The 21,227-nt window shown below is 33.7% G+C and overlaps 1 protein-coding gene across 7 annotated transcripts in view; it reads left to right on the plus strand.

Annotated features, from left to right (window-relative positions):
* The window catches only part of LOC126883484 (sodium bicarbonate cotransporter 3), a 362,811-nt gene extending 342,949 nt beyond the window's left edge, over positions 1 to 19,862 (plus strand). For 6 of the 7 annotated variants that reach the window (XM_050649071.1, XM_050649070.1, XM_050649074.1 and 3 more), the window contains 3 exons: positions 1,474 to 1,682; positions 9,569 to 9,753; positions 15,830 to 19,862. In XM_050649071.1, coding sequence (XP_050505028.1) covers positions 1,474 to 1,682; positions 9,569 to 9,713 — 354 coding nt within the window. In that variant the 3' untranslated portion in view covers positions 9,714 to 9,753; positions 15,830 to 19,862. The remainder of the gene's footprint in view (positions 1 to 1,473; positions 1,683 to 9,568; positions 9,754 to 15,829) is intronic. The other variant, XM_050649073.1, reaches the window with a different exon arrangement.
* The last annotated feature ends 1,365 nt before the right edge of the window (positions 19,863 to 21,227 follow it).

The raw sequence follows: 21,227 nt of genomic DNA on the forward strand, positions 1-21,227 counted from the left end.
TGTAGACAAATGAAATTATTTTATGACCTTGTCGGCGAACGATTGAATTTTCTGTGGGAAAGGAGCGTCTACTCATAACACAGTAATAAAGTGTTTATTAGGTACCTGACGAACCGTAATATACAAAACAGCAGGCAGCAAACAGCGACAAACCATTATACCAGGCAAAATTTAAATTTTTAAGAAATTGTACGTAAAAATGTATTCGTTGTCCTGAAAAAATTATTCTATTATGCGGTATTATTTTACTAAACCATATTCCAATCAACGGATAAATTCATTAAACGCTAAATGGAAACGTTTCGGGACCTCGAATTTATATTCCATAAACCGGGATATTCGTATAACCGGTACTCTAATAAGCGGGTTCGACTGTATGAGCAAGAAAATAATATATTAGATAAAGATTGGAAGAAATTTTGGTAGAAATCAACTTGTGTGAATCGAACACCGCTGTCCGGTGCGTAGCACCAAAAATGTTTATTTAAAAAAATTCTTGACGCGCCGTGGTGTGGTAGTTACCCGATTTTAATTTTGCAAATTGCTAATGAAAGATACAGTATTCTTCTATATGCAAAAAAAAATCAACTTGCTATCTGCTTTATTTTCAGTCCTGCAACATTTTGAACAAATAGATTTTTTTTGCGAAAGCTGGATTGCAAAATTTATTTTGCAAAATCTATTAAACCGATCTTAATGGAATTTACTGTATTGTTTTATTATATCATAGAGTTTTTATGGGTAAAATATGAATGTCCTAAGTGAATCATAAATGGTTGAAAAACGTAAAATGCCAATACTTGATTTTTTTATGGTTTTTTTGCAATTATTGCTATTTTGCAACAAGGGTGACAATTTTTAAAATTGTTAACCAATCCTATATTGTAGGAAATTTAATTATGCAACTTTTATGTCAGTGCAACTCTTCTCGGAAGTAAAAGCTAAGAAAAAAATCGAATTTTTCCTTTATTTTTTGACATTTTGATTATTTATACAATGTTCAGGACCTTTTTGAGTGGGAGGAAAACTCAAATATTATTATATGAATTATTTTCAAGTAATTTCTGCAAAAAAATATGAGTCATCTCTCAACGTCCATCTCAAAACAGATCGCCCTGGACTACTGAACAATCACCCAAATAACACCAAAAAATCACCGAATAACACTAAAAAAATCACCGAATAACACTAAAAAATCACCCAGTTGATATCCTTATTTGTTAGATTAAGAATAATGTCCAGCGCCCACGGCGCAATTGTTTTAAAATTCTGAAAGCGATTGCACTTGCAACTATTTTGTTATGTCGACAGTGTAAAAGATAGGGGATTCACCCACGAAGCGATCCGCCTGAAACTGGTTTCCAACTCGTTTTCAACTGATATTTTAAAACAGTTGCGTTGTGAGCGCTAGAGCTAAGTGTTTCTTATTTATTCTTAACGACTCAAATATTTGAATTGCGTGTTTTCTCTTAGGATAGTAAAGCAGCAGCAAATTTGGAAATAGAAAATAACGCTGGAAACTTAAAGATACCTTTGGCCAATGGGAACGTGATGAATATTCCATTATCTGCTATTAACATTTCTGAAGAAGTGGATAAAACTGGGATATGGAAACATGTTAATGATAAACAATATTATCAGGATAAAGAGAAGAAGAAAGAAAAAAGTCCGAACATTAAAAAGTAAGTTTAAAACGAAGTAAATATTTATCACAGTCGAACCTGCTTATTGTAATAGCCTTCGTGCCAAGCAAAAGTATTCCTATAACCGGGATATTCTAATAACCGATCATTGGTGGCTAGTAAAAAGGTTTCGTGACCTCAAATTTCTATTCCTTAAACCGGGATATTGCTATAACCGGTATTCTTATAAGCGGGTTCGTATTTAGAATCTAAGTTGGTCTAATAGACCTGGATCCCGCGTACCAAAAAGAAGTTGATTAATAGCAAGCTGAAAATTTATTAATAGCTTAACGGTGTCTAAAGTCGGACAAACTATGATGTATGGGAACGCTGGAACAGGGGAAGTTTTACTTGTGGAAGAGGTTAAAAAATTGGAACGTCAGATTACGAAAACGTTCCATGTATTTTGTCGGACAGAACTTCCAATTGATTTGTTACCATTTCATTAAACTCTCATGCAAAAATCAGACTGGTGTATATCACCAATTGGGCATTTTAATGAGTGGAACACGAAGAACATGTCAAATGACAGATGACAGGAATCGTGTTGGTTAGTAATAGCAGTCTGATTTTTTCATGAGAGTTTAATGAAAGGGTTACAAATCAATTGGATGTTCTGTCCGACAAAATTCATGGAACGTTTAATCTGACGTTCCAAATTTTTAAACCGTTCCACAATTAAAACTTCCCCTGTTTCCGTGTTCGCGTACATCAAAGTTTGTCCGACTAGACACCGTTAAGCTATTAACAAATTTTCAGCTGGCTATTAATCGACTTTTTTTGGTACGCGGGATCCAGGCCTATAAAACCAACGATGTAACCATCATGAAATGTTATCAATTTATACAAGGTATGTCAAAAAATATGAATTTCGCTTAAGCGTAGAATACCTGTAGGTATAGTTCACAATATTTCGATTGGAAGAATGTAACTGCATACTAAAACATAGTTTTTAATTCTGAACAACTTTTAACAATAACAATTTTCAATTTTGTAAAAAACATGTATTTTACTTGTGAGCGAAACTCATATCTTTTGACATACATCGTATACAATTGGTAAAATTTGATATTTAATAGTTGCATCTACACAAAAACTCGCAAAGCTTCACGTACTTTTTTAAAAAATGTCACATAGATAAACAGATTCAGAATTTCTTATAAATTTGTAAATAAAGGGCGGGTTGACATTACTAGTGAATAACGAACGTGGCTCACGCTTGCGTATTTTGCCCGTGCTATTGTTAGATATTTTATTATCTATTTTCAAACTCAAGCAGTAAATTTGTTTTCAATATTTCATTCCACTTCTTAATGTTACTTTTCTTCAGATCTGCGTACACATTGACCTTCCATATTTTCCTTGGCCTACCTTTGCTTCTCTTTTGTATTTGTCTTCGTGAGAGTATCATTTTTGGCATTCTTTTGCTTCCGATTCTCTCGATGTGTCCCAAATATCTTATTCTCTGTGCTTTAATCGTCATCGTGATCGTTGACTCTTTATGTAGATCTTCAAATTCTTAATTGGTTCTTCTTCTCCACTGACCGTCCATTTTCACACCTTCATATATTGCTCTTTGCATTTTTCTCTCCCATCTTTCTAAAAGGTCTGTTCCTGACTTTTTCAGCACCCATGTTTCGCATGCGTATGTTACCGTAGGTCTGATAACAGTTTTATAAATTCTGATTTTTGATTTTTGTTTTACATATTACATTAGATATACATTTATATAATAATAATAGTCTCCCGTTTTATACCGCTCACGTGGCTTTGGGAGTATAGCAGGGTAGTCTGCTATATCTAGGGCCTACGGTATACAAGGAAGGTAAGAGAGCCAGTGCTACGCTTCAACCGTCTACTATTACCCCTGGTTTTACCCAAGGTACTCATTTTATTCAGGCTGAGTCGACCTGCATTTATATATATATATATATATATATATATATATATATATATATATATATATATATATATATATATATATATATACAGATATATTCTGTCAATATGGCACCATTTTTAAGCAAAACATGTCAATGTCGCACCCAATTTGACGATGTGGCACCCGATTTTGGGTGCCAGTACGACAGCGTGTATGTTTTTCGTCCTAGGAAAGTACAAGTGTTTCTAATGCAGAATATGTAAAAAACGTAATGGTGCCAGATTGAGACTTTTTCTAAACGGACATATTGATTTGTTCAGGCATTTTTCGATAGAGGGCGCTCTACTATATACAACTGTATGTAACTATATAATTTTAGTCAATTTGGCACCAATAAAAAAAGTGGCATAGTGGCACCATAAATCTGACAACCCCGCCTTTCTCTAATATAACCTAACTCATGCTACTTCGCGCCGATTTGTTATACCGCTTAAATACCTGCTATCAATGGAGATAAATATATATCCGATTCTATGCAAAAAAAAAGTATTTTCAAAGGTGCTCTTTGTGTGCAGTAAATCAAAGTGAGTGCAATAAACTTTAAATTGGATGTTAATATGAGAGACAACGAAAAGAATACTTAAATTATTAGACGACAAAGTACAAGATAACTAATCTAACCTAATTATAATAATAGTAATAAAGTATTAACCCTTTAACGTTTAGTGTTTATATTGGAAGCCACTAGTGGTAGGCGAGCCCAAGCGGGGATTTTTGCAGTTACTCGAGCGAGTCAGATTATCATATGGGGAGAAACCTGGTACTCTGCAGATGTACGTCTACCATATATTGGCTCTTACAGGGGAGTTCGTTAAGGGGGGCCCGAAAAAAATATATCCTTAAAAAAACTCCAAATTGTCAGATTAAGATAAGGTAAGTTGAATAAATGAAAAAGAGTGTATATTTAAAAAATCTGACGATTTGAGCCTGGGGCGTAAGGAAATGGGCCAGTCCCAAAGTTTCACAAGAAAAAGCGAATATTTCGCGAAATAAATGACAGATCGAAAAACTAAAAAAATTGTGCTCAATATTTTTTAAAAATCTATCGAATGATACTATACACGACTTCCCACGGATGGGGATGGGGGGTAAATTTAATATTTTAAATACGAATCCCGCGATATTTCGAGAAATGAACATCAGATCGAAAAACTGTAAAATGCACTTATTCAATATTTTTGAAAAATCTGTAGAATGGCACCACACACGACCTCCCACGGAGGTGGGGTTGGGGGTTACTTTAAAATCCTAAATAGGAGCCCCCATTTTTTATTGCAGATTTGGATTCCATACGTAAAAATATGTAACTTTTATGCGAAACATTTTGTTGAATTATGGATAGATGGCGTTATAATCGGAAGAAACGATTGTTGGAAATTGAAAATTAAATTAAAAAATGGCAAGCGTCTACTAAAATTGAAAACTTTACTCAACTTTTTTTTGGTTTTGGGACCTACTCTTCACAACCCAATAGGTCCAAAAACGGTCGAGTGACTGCAAATTTAGCATACTTTGCTCCCCTAGCACAAAGAATACTCTAAAAGCATTAATTTTTTTGTTGTAAGAACTGAGTCATTCTATTGTGGAATAAAGTGGAGAAACTAACCAGGTTTTTTATCTAATGAAATTTTTTATTTATTTGATGAAATAGAATCGCCAAGATAAATATACAGTGTACAGATTTAAAATCCATATACAGAGAGATTCTAAATTATGGAATAAATTCATTTTATGGCTACTTTGGAGAAAAATCCCGAGACAGGTCGATTTTTAATTTTAAAGTATGATTTTTTTGACATATATGCCATAATAGTAACGTCATCCATTAGGGCGTGATGACGTAATCGATGATTTTTTTAAATGGAAATATGGTTCGTATAGTAGATTATTTAAAAGGTTATTTAATTCTCCATTTGGTAATATAAACATAATCCTTATTTATAAAGGGTGGCCAAAAAAATTATTTTTGAATTAAATTATTTGCTGCAAAAAGAAGAATGTATGTATTTTATTTAACTCAAAATACATTCTACTACTGTGAGAAAAGAGAAAAATATGTTTATTTGATAAATAAACATTGCTTTTCGCTTAAATTAAATGTTCATACTGCCAACAAGTAGGTGAGTGGCTGTTTGATATTTAAGTTATGCGAAAAGCAATGTTTATGTATGAAATAATAATTTTTTTATATTTTCTTACATCAGTAAAATGTATTTTGAGTTAAATAAATTACATTTCTAATTATATTCTTCTTTTTGCGCCAATTAATTTATTTCAAAAAAATATATTTTGGCCACCCTGTATAAATAATAATGTTATTGTTTATATTACTGACTAGAGAATTGACTAACCTTTCAAATGAGCTACCACACGACCCCCGTTTAAATTTTAAAAAAATCATCGATTACATCAAACACCCAAATGAATGAAGTCACTATTATAGTATATAATGTGTAAAAAAAAATCATAATTTAGAAATAAAAATCGACCTGTCTCGGGATTTTTCTCCAAAGTGGGCTGTTTTCGATAAATTGAATTTATTCCATTATTTTAAACATCTCTATACAGGTGAGTCCACGAGTCTTTACCCGTGCGTCATCCTTTAAAGTTAAAGCATATGAAATAAGTCGAAAATTTACTAAACGCAACAGCAAGTGACAGTAAGTAGCTACTGTTCCAATCACGGGTTAAAATTTGACGTCATCAAATAAATAAAATGGCAAATGTAGGTTTTGTTTTAAAATTTTGGTGCAGAATTACAGCTACATTTGAAGTAGCTTAATAAATTCTTTTATTATCATTGGTTAATAAATAAATAAGCAATTTATAAAAAAATTTAATAACATATTTTCTTTTTGATATTTTATTCACTTTGGAGGAACAGTGAACCCAAGCATTCCTTAACTGTATCAATGAGGTTAGTTGTCAAAATTAATCGTAAAATAACAGAAACTTATCATAAAATTTCAAACTCCAATATAAAATTAGTTCAGAAAACAACTGTTTGTATACTATAAAAAACTTCAACAAACTGACAGCCATAAATGTAAATAAACCAAAACGTCAGAAATTGTACTTAAGTATGTGAAAACATAATCGTCTTTTTTGTACCTATCTATTTTCATTGTACTGAACGTAGATCGTTCATAAAAATAACATGTCTTTTTACTTAATAAGAGACGGTAACTGCATGGTTTGTCATTAGTTTCATGCGTGGAACAGAATGATGCTAGATAAAAAGTAAGTTTTTATCTCGCCAGGTATTAATAAGGAACGGGTAAAGACTCGTGGACTCAAGTGTATATATACTATATACAGTGCTGAGCGCGCTAATAACCGGCAAAATCACGTAAAAGATGGAAAACATATTAAGTTATTAGATAAAAAAAATGAAACTAGTAGATGTGGGGAGTTTAGCGACAAAAACCTATAAATTTAAATTATATTTACTGTCTCCCACCTTTAGACGTATCGCACGAGTTTAGCAACTGCCACTGTGAGAGTGACTCTTTTAGCTGACATTCTCGTCTGATACGTCTAAAGGTGGAAAACAATAAATATAATTTAAATATATACGTTTTTATCGCTAAATTTCCCAACTCTACTAGTTTCATTTCATTCTATCTCACAACATAATATGTTTTCCATCTTTTGCGTTATTTTGCCGATTATTAGCGCGCTCATCAATGTATACAAAAGTGACTACATATTAGGTACAGTTATTATTGTTGGGGTGGAAATGATAGGTTTTTCTTTAGCTTTGAATTTTACAAGACGTCAAAAAGTTGTCCTGTGGATAAGATCAGTATATCAAAAAAATATAGTTTTTATATACTTGGAAAGCAAAATTCTATAGAAAATCATATAAAAAAATAAAATGTTTGTCTTCAAAGAAAAACAAACACCAACGCAATAAGAAACAACAAACCGTGGTTTTGTCAAGAAGTCAAAGAACTCGCAGAACAAAAGAGAAAATGCTATATGTGTTACAAAAGCACCGGAACGCAGGAACAACGCGCCATCTATATAGAAAAAACAAACAGAATAAATTCGCTAATAAGTACAACAAAAAGAAAGCATTGGATCAAGTTCACAAGTGATATGGATCACTACATCTATGGCGCACTGAGGAAAGTTTGGAAAATGCTAAAAAACAGAAAAAAAAACAATAAATGAATTTGTACAGACAACAGCGATACCAACTGAGACATGGGAAAATATTTCAAAGAACCCTACGAAGGTGAAGAAGCCAATGACGAACACGATTACAAAACAGAAGACAGGTATATCACTAACGAAACTGAAGGAGAAGCGAGAATGAAGATTTTAAAGAATAGACGATTGCCAGGTACTGATGGAATACCGAACGAACTGCTGAAATACAGCGGTCAGAAAGTCACTAATTATTGTCTCACAACATTGTTTAACAAAATTTTAGACAGAGCAGAGATACCACAAGATTGGCACACCAGTATCACAATACCCATTTTTAAGAAAGGACAAAGATCATATCCGGACAACTACAGAGGAATAACTCTCTTAAATACGACAATGAAGTTATTCGCAGGCATATTCAAGGATAAATTGGATTCACAGACAAAGACCAGAGAAGAAGAGGAAGGATTCAGAAAACACAGGTCGACGACTGATGCAATATTTGTCATGAAACAAGTGAAAGAGGAGTAGATAAAATATAACAAACCCGCATATATTTGTTTCGTAGACCTAAGGAAAGCATTTGACAGTCATCAAACAAATGAACAATAACAGCACGACAAAAATTAAAACAGACGACACCACTACGGCCAACATACCAACACCAGGGGAAATCAGACAGGGATTCAACACCTCAGTCCATTTCTATTTAATATACTAATGGATGAAATAATAGAAGATGTGGAATTGCTACAACTAGGATACATACAAAATGAAGACACTAAGAGCAATAGCAGGGAAGATAAAAAGGTATATAATACGAAACAACTTCCTCAGGGAACAATGTGGTGTGTAAGATGTAGTCAGATGGGGAAGGCAAAAATGAAGAGAATGGTTCAGTCATGTATAAAGAATGGAGGAGCACAGACTACAAAGAATTGCACTAGAAGGAAAGCCGGCAGGCAAGCGTCCACCGGGGAGAGCACCAAAAAGATGGAGTGATAGCTGGTAGTCTACCTCTCAAGAAATACTTCAACGTCGGAATTAAGAAATCGACAGATCTATCTACAACAAGTATAAGAAGAAGATATTCCGTAGTTTATTATTATTTATTTTGTCTTTAGTGTATATTTTGTTTGTTGAGCAAGTCTGTCTTTCTGTTATGCAGTTTTAATAGTTTATTTTTGATGAACATATTATATACGCACAGATTTAGAATAAAATAAAGTTTAATGAGTTTGAGGTCTTTCTTCATTCGAACAAAATTGCATATTTTTTTATTACGATAATTAGTGGCACCCACTTTTACATACATATTTTATGAACACGTAAAATCAGTGTTGAGTTTAAATAACTAATATACACTTTAATCAGAAAAACAGTCAATGTGACCCCCATAAATGTGGCAATGCTGCGTGGTGCTTGTTTGTAATATATTATAAAAATTTTATACAGATTGGGTGCCTATTTATCAAATAGTTTCTGGGTTCCTAAATATCAATATTTACTATATACAATATACACCGGGAGCTACATTGACGTCGGTTTACTGGGTGCCTGTAGCTACAGTTAATATATATATATATATATATATATATATATATATATATATATATATATATATATATATATATATATATATATATATATATAGATAATTCTAAATTATGATTTGGTAGTGCTCCTCGTAACATTCAACTTGTCTTGGTTGGTTTATTTCTAGAGCATTTTTATTGTGATTGTAGTATAGTATAATACCTTTATTTCACAAAAAAAATTTTTCTTACAGCCGATTTAAAAAGAAGAAACCAGTCAGAAAGGAAGAAAAGACTATAAGAGTTGATATGTTAGAAAAGAGACTCTCAACATGCCAAGAAGAAGATGACGAAGGAGTAATAATTATAAAGGTGACCGACACATCTCTTCACTTATAAACACGCACACATATGACAATCAATACAAACTACATAATATGTAAGTAATTGCAAAGCTATCAAAATTAAGTAAACCGATATATTTTAGTAATCTCCTTCTACGGCACCACAGCCCAAATTAAGCCTTCGACGCTTTTATTTTTTTGCATCCACCCTTGTGTCTGCCTGTGGCAAACTTCTCCATAGAGGGATTCCTAAAAGTGCTTGTCCGTTTGTTTTCCCAGCGCTTTCTTGGCTTTTCAACCGGCAGTGGCGTGCTGGAACTTTTCAAGCGGCCCGGTAATTTTATAGAAAAACGGCCTCCAATCCTTATTTTATCTTCTATTATCAGAATTTTTATCTCTTATTTATAAGACAAAATACTTCTTCTATTTGTATAAACATGACTCTGTCTGTTTTCTCAATGTGACTCTAGTAAGTTCAGTTCATTCTCTAGTAAGTATGGTCATTCCATCGTTTTCTTGGTCTTCCCACTGATCGTCTTCCTATTGGGGAACCGTCTCTCGCTGTCCTTACTACTTTATTTGTTGTCATTCGGCGTATGTGGTCATTCCATTCTATTCTTCTGTTTCTTATCCAGTTAATAATATTGCCACCTTGAATTTTCGCTGTATATCTGTACTTCTAGCTCTGTGTCCCATACAGTCTTACCATCGATTTTTCGAACGGTTTTTTGTCCCCTTTGTGTCGGGTCGTGTTTCTGCCGCTTATGTCATTATTGGTCTTATGACTGTTTTGTAAATTCTGCCTTTCATTTCTTTTCCGATATTTTTATTTCTCCATATTGTATCATTCAGACAACCTGCTGCTCTGTTTATTCTATTCATTTGATCTTCCACTTCCGTTTAGACCCTTTCGTAGCTAGTGTGATGTCTAGTTATTAAAACTCTATCACTTGTTCTATTAGCCCTCCAGCTCCAATTTATATATTATTGAATTTGCTGTTATAACCACGCATTTTGTCTTTTTTGGGGAAATTAACATGTTAAATTTTCTGGTGGTTATGTTAAATTGGTGCAGCATATGTTGTAAGAAATGTTTGATCTCCTGCGAAGAGTTGAGTACGAAAGCAGTATAAAGTTGGTCTGAAAATCAATAAAGCTAAAACCAAAATAATGGTGGTCGACAGATTCGACACTATTCAACTGACTAACATGTTACAGGAATACCAAATAGTAAACACCTTTGTCTATCTCGTGTCTAGTACAACTAACGATGGTAACTGTGAAGCAAAAGTTAGGAGACGTATTGGTATTGCAAAAAATGCGATGAGTCGCCTAACTAAAGTTTGTAAAGACTCAAAATGTCAAGATGAGACTGGTGAATGCCCTTGTATTCTCAATATTTCTATACGGGGCAGAGACTTGGACTCTTTGAGTCCAAGTGTGGTGCTTTTGAGAGCGGATGCCTTTGAGATGCGGTGCTGGAGAAGAATGCTGCGCATACCTTGGACAGCTCATAGGACAAACGTTTCCATTCTAAACCAACTCTAAATTAAACAAAAGTCTGTCCACAATATTTCAGTAACGAATTCTGCAATTCTTATGTCACATTGTTCACAGAGGTGACGATAGTTTGGAGATATTAATTGTTTCTGGAAACGTTCCGGGCAGAAGATCAAGAGAACGATCACCAACTAGATGGTCCGACCAAATTAAGAATTCAGCTGGAAACTCATTCTGCGAAGCTCTTAAAGCAGCTGAAGATCGAGACCAATGGAATAAAATTGTTAGGAATATTGGAAGAAATCACGATCCTCAGTAATGGGGAAACGACAAGAGAGAGAGATACGTTGTAAATCATCTTCATTTTGAGACATTAGTATTGCATCGTCTGCATAGCAGATTGTTTTAAGTTGTTTTTCCATTTATAGAAAATATTATAAAATCTATATTAAACATAAATACATTTCTAATGGATCTATCCTCGCTAATTTCAAAATAACCGCCATACATCGCCTGGTTCTGTCCACTCAGCAAAACCGAAAACATCCAAAAATACTTAACGAACTTTTACCAGAAACACATATTATCTAAAAAATATATACAATTGCTGAGTCGTATTTTGTGTAAAAGTCTGTGTTTATATTATCAGCCGAATAATACCTATTCATGGCTCAATTGAACGTCTTAATTTTAACCGTTTTGAAATACAGGATGTGTATAAAACAGACAACTGGAATTAATGCAATATTATTCAAATGGCTCGAACACTATGTATGGAAATAATATATTTTTAAAATGTTTTGTTAATATCATTCGATTAGAAATTAAAAATAATTTTGTTACATCCAAAATTTTTTTGAAAAAAACTTATTTGACCGGCCTCAATAGGCCGCGGCCTCTCGGTGATTGCACCGATTCATTTATATGGCCAGCACGCCACTGCCAACCGGTCTCTTTCCCTGTATTCTAGCGTTCAATATTCTTTTTGGTAGCCTATACTCAGTGGCGTACTGAGCATGGTTCCGCGGGTTCCGCGGAACCGGGCCCGCTCTAAAGCGCTTTTTGCTTCTTTTGTTTCTAATTTGATGGGGACATTTTGAACTACATAAGTACACACTACGAAATGTAACTGCTTAATAAATTTTAATTTTTGTGTAGGTACCTACTTATTAATAAAAATGAAGAATCACTATTTATCAAAAAATTTAACAAAATTTATTAAGAGACACAGGGAACGCTTTTGTAAGGTTCCTTGCTCGTTTTACCTGCTTGCCGAAGTCCTTGTTTAAAGACTAACCGCCGGTGCTTGCCTACACGTGCTAACTCAAACACTTGTATTTTTTATATTAGCACGATCCATGAATAAGTTGTAGGTAAACTAAAAAGTTGCAAAAATTCGGAAACTGAGATATTCAATGCAAGTTTTATACGGTGGGTCAAAAAAATAATCCCAATGCAATAGGCTAGATGCTCGATACTCGTGTTATACAATGTGAGTTTTTATTGGGCGGGTGGGCCCGTATCTCAACTGGAACCATGGCCCGCTGATCTATCGGTACGCCACTGCCTATACTCTCCCATTCCCATTCTTATCACATGTCCGGCCCATTGCAATCTTTGTCTCCTAATGAAGTCTGACAAACGTGTTTCCTTATAAAGTTGATAAAGTTCGTTGTTGCATCGAATTCTGGTCCTAGTATTCTCCTCAGTACTTTCCTTTCGAATGTGTCGCGTTTGTTTTTGGATGTTTCTTTCAGGATCGCATACCTATACTTCACTGCCATAGCATGCTATTGGTCGAATTAAGGTTTTATATTATATTATCTTTGTATTTCGGTGGACACTTTTAGACAGAAATATACGGTAGAGGGTAATAAAAGCTCGGGTCTGCCTGCGTTATTCTCTTCCGTATTTCTCCATCTTCTGATCCGTCGGCATATATTTCTACTCCCAGGTATGTAAACTTTCCAACCGTTTCAATGTCATATTCATTTGTAATGCGGGACAATATTTCTTCTCATCTGTATCCTAATTTTTGGTTTTTCTGTGTTAACATCCAGACCTAGCCATTTCGTTTGCATTTTTAACTCTGCGTATGTTTCCTGTGCTCCTGATGATGTTCTACTTCTACTCATAATATTAATATCATCTGCATAAGCTGCCATTTGAACCGTTTTGTTGGTCAGAAGGTTTCCTCTTCCAGTTTGCATTTGCCTAATCGCGTACTCCAGTGCCAGGTTAAACAATGTTGGGGCCAGCCCATCTCCCTGCTACATTCCCTGCGAGATTTTGAAATTGCCGAACCGGCTCCAAGAAGTCATAAGGGCCAGAGGCCGGAACACCCATTATTAATACTCATAATTTTTTTAATTAGGCTATGATCTTCCAAATTAAGCTTGTTTAAATTTTTTTCTTCGAATATTTTTAAACACTGGATTTTTGCTAAGCATTCCTTTATAATCGACTTTTTTTCTTCTTTTTCTTTTATATGAGCAGTTATGTCTGTTTTTCTTCAACGGTGCCTTTCATTCTGTCCCTAAATTGTCATTCCATCTTTTCCTTGGGTCCTATACTTCTTCGGCCTAACGGTAACTTGTCCCTGGCTATTCGTACTATTCTTGATTCAGATATCCTGCTTATGTGTTGATTCCAATCTTCTTTTGTGTACTTTAACCAGGCATTTATATTGTCTACCCCACATATGCCTCTGATTTCCTAACTTTTTACAATGTCCTGTAGTTCTTTTCCAGCAATCGTTCTTAAGATCTTCATTTCGTTGGTCTCCAGATGTTTTTGTGTTTTGCTTGTATCTGGTATTGTTTCGGCTGTATAAGTCATAACTGGTCTAATAACTGACTTATACAGGGTGTCCCGAAAAGATTGGTCATAAATTATACCACAGATTCTGGGATCAAAAATAGGTTGATTAAACCTCACTTACCTATATACAATAGTGCACACAAAAAAAGTTACAGCCCTTTGAAGTTACAAAATGAAAATCGATTTTTTTTAATATATCGAAAACTCCTAGAGGTTTTTTATTGAAAATGGACATGAAGAATCTTTATTGTAGCAACATCTTAAAAAAAAATTATAGTGAAATTTGTGTACCCCATAAAAATTTTATGGGGGTTTCGTTCCCTTAAACCCCCCCAAACTTTTATGTACGTTCGAATTAAATTATTATTGTGGCACCATTAGTTAAACACAATATTTTTAAAACTTTTTTGCCTCTTAATACTTTTTTGATAAGCCAGTGTTTATCGAGATATTTTGAATATTTGTCGAATCCACCACCTATTTGTATATGGTTAAGTATGATTATAGACACCTGTTAATAATCTGAAAATCTATTTATAACTTAAATTTTTTGGTATATTTTGAAAAAGAAGCCACATCTCGATAAAAGTTGACTTACCAAAAAAAGACTAAGAGACAAAAAAGTTTTAAAAACACTGTGTTTAACTAATGGTACCACAATAATAGTTTAATTGGAACGTACACAAACATTTGGGGGGTTTAAAGGAACAAAACCCCCATAAATTTTTTATGTAAATATAGTAAAAAAGTAGCCGCGTCTCGATAAAAACGGGCTTATCGAAAAAATACTAAGAGGCAAAAAAGTTTTAAAAACGTTGTGTTCAACTAATGGTATCACAATAATGAATTAATTGGAACGTACACAAAAGTTTGGGGGGGTTCAAGGGAACAAAATCCCCATAAATTTTTTATGGGGTGGACAAATTTCACTATACTTTCGTTTTAAGGTGGGCCTGTCATAAGAATTATACATACCCGTTTTCAATGAAAAATCTTTGACAGTTTTCGATATATTGAAAAAAATCGATTTTCATTTTGTAACTTCAAAGGGCTGTAACTTTTTTTATGAGCACATTTGTACTAAGGTAAGTTAGGTTCAATCGAACTATTTTTGACCCCAGAATGTGTGGTATAATTTATGACCATTCTTTTCGGGACACCCTGTATATTCGGGCCTTTTTTCCACTCTTAGGTGTTTGTTTTTCCAAATTGTGTCGTTTAGGCATCCGGCCGTTCTACTGACTTTAATTATTTGGTCTTTTACCTCTTCTTCGATATTGTTGTCGGCTGATAGATTAATTCCCATGTATTTGAAAGTCATTACTTGTTGTATTTGATTGTCTAACTCCAATCTGCATCTTATTGGTTATTTGGATATTACTAAGCTTTTTGTTTGTTGGGCTGATATTTTCGTATTCATTTCTTTTGCGTTAATGTTGAATCCGTGCAGTAATCTTTGTAGGTCGTCTTCGCACTCTGCTACTAACACGGTGTCATCAGCGTAACAGAGTATTTTTATTTCTCTATCGACCATTTTGTACCCACTTTTTTTCTTCACTTGTTTTATTATTGCATCCAACATTATGTTAAACAGTAGAGGGCTCCTTGTCTGATTCCTCTATTTGCTTCTATGGGTTCTGTTATTATGCCATTGACTTTCATTTCTTTTTTTTTTTTTTTCAATAATATTATTGTTTTCTCTTCCTCAAAGATAGTTTTCACCGTATCTTTCATAAAATGTGGTCCAAGCTTGACAATTTCTGCAAATTGAAAGAAATACAAGGTGGGCGCTTAATTTTGCCGGTGAGTGTAGTTCATATAAGTTTGGTCTGATCCAATATTTTTTTTCAGACGGCTTAAACTTATCTACAAGACTAAAATCCCTAATGGTCCATAAGGAATCTTATGACTGAAGACTAAAATCATCAAGTCCAGTTTTAACAAAACTTTTTTATATGTAGAAAAATTCTTATACATATATTTTAATACCCTTGTTAACCAAATATAAAACTAAAAAATATATTAGAAAATTATAGAAAGAGGTTAGTGAAAACGCAATATGTAATTTTTTATTTTTGTCAGTTTTGTACTGTTATACTGATTTTGGCAGACTGCAGAAAGTATGTATATTTAAAATACAGCACAAAGATATAGTAAAGAAGAGTTTTTAATAAGTTGTGGTAATTGGAAATAGATTTTTAATTAAAACATTATGTACTTAGAAGAGTCATCTCAAAAAGACCAACTTCATATGTAAATCGACAAATAAAAAAGAGTTTATTCAAAATTATCTAATCTAATCCTACTTAACTCCGCCCTCTTAATATTATATAATTTTAGATCATATCACGACGAAGTGGAAATTCCCACAGAGGATGAAGAAGTTCAAAAAGAAATTAAAATCCTCCGAAACCGAGAAGCAGCAGGAAAAGATGAAATAGCATTGTAATTATTAAAATACGCAGGAAGAGAATTACATAAAGAAATAAACCAGCTAATACAACAAATATAGGTACAAAACTGAATACCAGAAGATTGGAACAGAGGTATAATAGTAACTTTAAATAAAAAAGGAGATCGGAGGAGTGCGAGAATTACAGAGCAATATCTTTATTGAACACCGCATATACATAGAATTCTAGCAAACATAATAAACATGAGAATTAAATTATGCGCTGAACGAATATTAGACCAGTAAGGATCTGTGAAAAAACGTCTATTTTTGGATGTGAAAGGTGGCATTCGGATTTTTGCAGATAAAGTTAGGTGACACCTTCAGTAATAATAATTGACCTATGCTTCTTCTTAAATATGCCCGGAACATTAATAAAAAAATTAAAATATTTAAAAATTTCGAAAAACGTCGATTTTTTTCTGATTTCTTTGCTTATAACTTTAAAACGATTCGTTTTGGAACAAAGTCGTAGAGAAATAAAATAAAGATAATTGAATTTTGTATGATATACGACTGGTCAAAAATGTCTTAAGGTCTTAAATACAATAAGTCTGTTGTTATTCAATGATTTTAACCACTTTGGTGGCACTTAGAACCATAGTAATTCACTTACGAAATTCTTTAAAATATACTTAAACGTGCACCAAATTTCATTAAAATCGAAATAATAGATTTTGCATAATAAATTTGCAATCTAAATGTTTTTAAAAAAGTTCAAATTTTTTAAAATCTTTCTGAACAAAAAGTAGACCGTTTAGAAGTTGTCTAATTTTGTACATATAAAAAGGTGCTCTACCTATCTAATATACTTTACAGAATTACAATCGGATTATTTAAGGGGCCTCAGCAATGTTTTAAACTTATAAACAATTTTTGGCTCATAAAAAATAGCTTTGTTTAATAATAAAAAAATTAATTTTTAGCAATGCAAATAATTAAAACCGGTATAATTTGACTTAAACTTTCAAATGCTGTCAGCAGAATTGCTATTTTATTTTTTAATCAAAAGTTATTCGCGTTCAAAAATTGCAATTTTTCGAATTTTTGAAAGTTCCACTGCGTTTATCTCGAACACTATGCATCCTACGAAAAAACTTGTAAGAACATTTTTTGCTTAGAATAACCCAAGAAATACAAAAAAAATGTTTTATTTTGCGAAAAATCGATGTTATGTAATTCCTCAAGTTCTTTGTTTATAACAATCTTATCGACATCCGGATCAACTGTTACCCAAAAAAATCGTGTTCTACGGGTCAAAAAATACATAAAAATCTTGGGTAAGTCCATCTAACTAAAGGAGCCAGTAGCAACCCCACCTGGCCACAGGACTAATTTGTTTATAAGCCAAAAAATTGTTTATAACTTTAAAACATTGCTGAGGCTGCTTAAACAATCCGATTTCAATTCTGTAAAGTGCATTAGATAGGTGGAGTGCTTCTTTATATGAAAAAAAATTGACAAATCTTTATATTTTCTAGTTTTTGTTGTACAAGATTTTAAAAAATATTAATTTTTTTAAAAAAGTTTATATTGCAAAATTATTATTCAAAATCTAGTAAGTCAATTTTAATGAAATTTGGTGTACGGTTTTAGCACATTACAAAAATTTTCTAAGTGAATTACGAAGGTTCCAAGTGTAACCTAAGTGATGGAAAATCATTGAATAAGGACAGGCTTGTTTTGTCCCCTTATTTTATATGTATTGCTATTTTGCAGCAAGGGTGATAAATTAAGACATTTTTAACCAATCGCATCTGATAGAAAATGTAATTATCTTTGTTTTATTCCTACACGACTTTGTTCCAAAATGAATCGTTTTAAAGTTGTAAGCAAAAAAATTAGAAAAAAAAACGAAATTTTTTGAAATTTTTAAATATTTTATTTTTTTTATTAATGTTCCGGGCATATTTGAGAAGGAGCATAAATCAATTATTATTAACGAAGTGATCACCTAACTTTATCCGCAAAAATCTGAATGCCACCTCTCACATCCACCTAAAAACAGATCCTTACTGGTCTATATTAGGAGAATACCAAAACGGATTCAGACCGGACAGATCGACAATTAATTCTATACATACAGCTGAGCAAATAATTCAAAAATCGAGAGAATACAACAGAGATACACCTAATATTCATAGATTTCAGAAGCGATTTTGACACAATTAGGTAATCGGACGATAATGATGGAGGAGCTAGAGAATTTTGGAATCACAGAAAAATTAAGACATATGCTGGCTGAGTCAGCCTAAAGAACACCACAGCAAAGACCAGTTTCAACGGAACAACTTCTAAGGAGATCAATGTAAACAATGGCGTGAAACAAGGTGATTCTATCTCACCGACATTATTTAACCTGATGTTGGAAGTAATAATAAGGAGGACAAACTTTGCAAACAAAAAAACAAAAACATTATTACAGATCAACTTCAACTAGTAGCATATGCAGATGATCTAGTTCTCATAGCGAAGACGAAGATGGCACTTATAAAAGCAGTTGAAAAATTACATAAGGAAGCGAAGAAAATAGGGCTAGAAATAAACCAACACAAAACAGAATACATGACGATAGGGAAGGACGACACAATAACTCAGAAATATCTAATAACACAGAACCATAAATTTGAAACTATCCACCTTTGGCTACTTGGGAGTAACAATAGGGAAAACCCGAAAAGGGGGAACAGAGGAAAGAACTCCGAAAGGCAAAAAAACATATAGAATGAAAAGAAAGCTGCTGAGAAGCAAGACTTTCAGTAAGAGAACAAAGATGAACATTAATAAGATCTATATAAGACTTGTTGTTACATATGGGATGGAAACAACAACGGTTAACAAGAAACCTATTCACTTATTTTAACCTATTAACAATAGGTTAAACTTATCAACTTGTCAACTTATCACACATGACTGACGAGGGCTTAAATATTGAATTCTTGGGACAATATAAGACTTTCTGTCTGACTAAAGAATAGTGGTCTACTGTTGGTTTTTCAACCTAGTTTTCAGTAGGTTGTTTCGGTTGTAGGTTGTTACGGTGCCGTGCATTTCTGCGTAGACGTCCATCCTACATTGTCTTGTCAGGTGAGATGTTCGAATGGTCAGGATTAAATTAGTCTAATTTTAGCAGAATTGCTAAACATATGTTGTTTAAATATTGTTGGTATTATATTAATAATGAAATTTATATAAACTAATTTTACTCTTATCTCTTTGATCAAACTATAATTTTTGATTAAAAAATATAAAACGACTCACAACATTTGCCTGTTAATCTTGTCAATTTATACGTACTAATCTGCAAATCTGTCGGGTAAAACGCTTTAGAATTTATAATCAAGGTAGACTGTATAATTATTTTCATCATTTTTTTTACAATGTAAAAAATAAGTGTAAAATTAACACCAATATACTGCAATGTCTTTATTACCTTGTCGTTTTATTATTTGTCACCCTAAATTTAATTATTATTATTTGTCACCTTGGTCTATGGTGTTGAAGCCTGGACAATGACAGAAGCAGCAAAAAAAATCCAAGCATCCGAATTCTGGTGTTACCGTAAATTGCTCAGAATATCCTACATGAGCCATACGACAAATGCGGATGTCTTGCGGAGGATGAATAAGGAAATAGAGCTTATGCTTATAATACAAGAACGGAAAACGCAATACGAGTATTTTGGTCACATCGTAAAAGGTCGTTTAGACACAGCGATAAATCAAACAACTTATCGCTATCAATCGAGTTGTTGCAATTTACCATTGTGTGTAAACGGTGCATCGCAGCGACTTATCAGAGTTGGAGTTGGATTGAAGTTGGTATCGGATTGCATCAACTTCTGTCTCTGTAGAGTAGGGAGTATGAGTCAAGTCCCACAGCACTTAGGCCACAATTGACCCATTGTACATCCTCCCAGGGGGTTGTCGTCCTTAGTTCATCATCCATCGTGCCATTTCCAGGAAGGTGGACAAATCACCTGGTGATATCTCCCCTATATCGGCAGGTGTAGGCCAAGGCTCGCCGAACGCATACTCTCGTATTGACGATAACTTCGGACATTCACATAGGACATACTCGACAGTTTCGTCATCTCGTTCACACCTCCTGCATAGAGATGTGCCTACTAGCCCCAGTGTGTGGAGGTGCTTTCTTAGTTGACCATGGCCAGTTAAAAAACCAACTGTCAAGCGTAGGTTTTTCTGGTCATTCTCAAGTACTTTTATGATGCTGACTTTCCAAGGTTCCTTAGTGTTACCTTGGCAAGTCTACATCCTGGTCCTTCTTCCCATCTTTTCACGGTTTGCGTGTGGGAGTGACATTTGACAATTTCCGTGATTGTTGCAGTTGACCAGCCAAAAAGATCACCAGGTCCTAAGAGTCTTAGGTCTGCTGCCTTCCTAGCTAGCTGGTCAGAAATGCGGTTGCCTTTATTTCTGTTGTGTCCTTTAACCCACCTCAGGATGATGTTGTTACCATCCGAAGCTTGGGCTAGTGAATTATGACACTCCATTACTAGCCCTGATATGACACGTGGTCTGTTCAGGGTTAGTAGCGCTTGTCTGCTATCTGTGCAGATTATTATAGTTTTGCCGGCTATACCTTTCCCGATTATCTCTTTTGCGGCTATGGAGATACCAGCCAGTTCAGTCTGAACTACGCTGGCATTTTTGCCCATACCCCATTTTATACTAAGGTTCAGTGATCTAGAGTATATTCCGCATCCTGAGACTTCTTCCGTTTTGGAGCCATCTATGTAGATGCAATATGCATTTGTCACGTTTGACTCCCTATGTT

The sequence above is a fragment of the Diabrotica virgifera genome, chromosome 4 (genome assembly GCF_917563875.1).
Source record: "Diabrotica virgifera virgifera chromosome 4, PGI_DIABVI_V3a".
Classification (NCBI taxonomy): domain Eukaryota; kingdom Metazoa; phylum Arthropoda; class Insecta; order Coleoptera; family Chrysomelidae; genus Diabrotica; species Diabrotica virgifera.